This window comes from Penaeus monodon, chromosome 23 (assembly GCF_015228065.2).
Source record: "Penaeus monodon isolate SGIC_2016 chromosome 23, NSTDA_Pmon_1, whole genome shotgun sequence".
Classification (NCBI taxonomy): domain Eukaryota; kingdom Metazoa; phylum Arthropoda; class Malacostraca; order Decapoda; family Penaeidae; genus Penaeus; species Penaeus monodon.
The window spans coordinates 15,572,939-15,573,355 of record NC_051408.1 but is presented as its reverse complement, the minus strand read 5'-3'; the positions used below and the strand labels follow the sequence as shown (position 1 = coordinate 15,573,355).

The 417-nt window shown below is 61.4% G+C and overlaps 1 protein-coding gene across 1 annotated transcript in view; it reads left to right on the top strand.

Moving 5' to 3' along the window:
- LOC119587816 (histone acetyltransferase KAT6A-like) overlaps positions 1-417 on the top strand; it is a gene marked incomplete at its 5' end in the record, with an annotated part of 75,251 nt that overhangs the window by 58,979 nt on the left and 15,855 nt on the right. Inside the window, 1 exon segment of the mRNA XM_037936515.1 lies at positions 1-351. Coding sequence (XP_037792443.1) covers positions 1-351 — 351 coding nt within the window.

Here is a 417-nt window from a genome sequence, read left to right as displayed (position 1 = left end):
GGATATTAAAGTTATCCAGAGATGGGGAGACCCAGCTCTGTGAGGCCAGTGGGGAGAGTGGAGGCAGAGTTGGTGAAGGTGTTGAGGGGATCTATGGTGGTGAGTGTAGTGGTGCGGGAAGTGGGATGGGAAGAAGTGGGGGGGCATGGTCAGCGTGGGCGTCCCACAGGTGGCCTGGCACCAGTGTGGGGGCAAGCTCGGGTGGCACAAGTGCCATCCCGTCAACTCTGGTAGCAGCCAATCCTCTGGCGGCCAGCGTGGGTGGTGGTGGCAGCCAGACTCAGGCAGCGGATGGACGCAAATGGCGCAAGATGAAGCCCGAGGGCTGCAGCAGCCACACTGGGGGTGAGGGTAAGGCACTCTGTGGACCGTGATGCTGTGCTGCCACCTTCCCGCATCACACTCTCACCCTCGTAA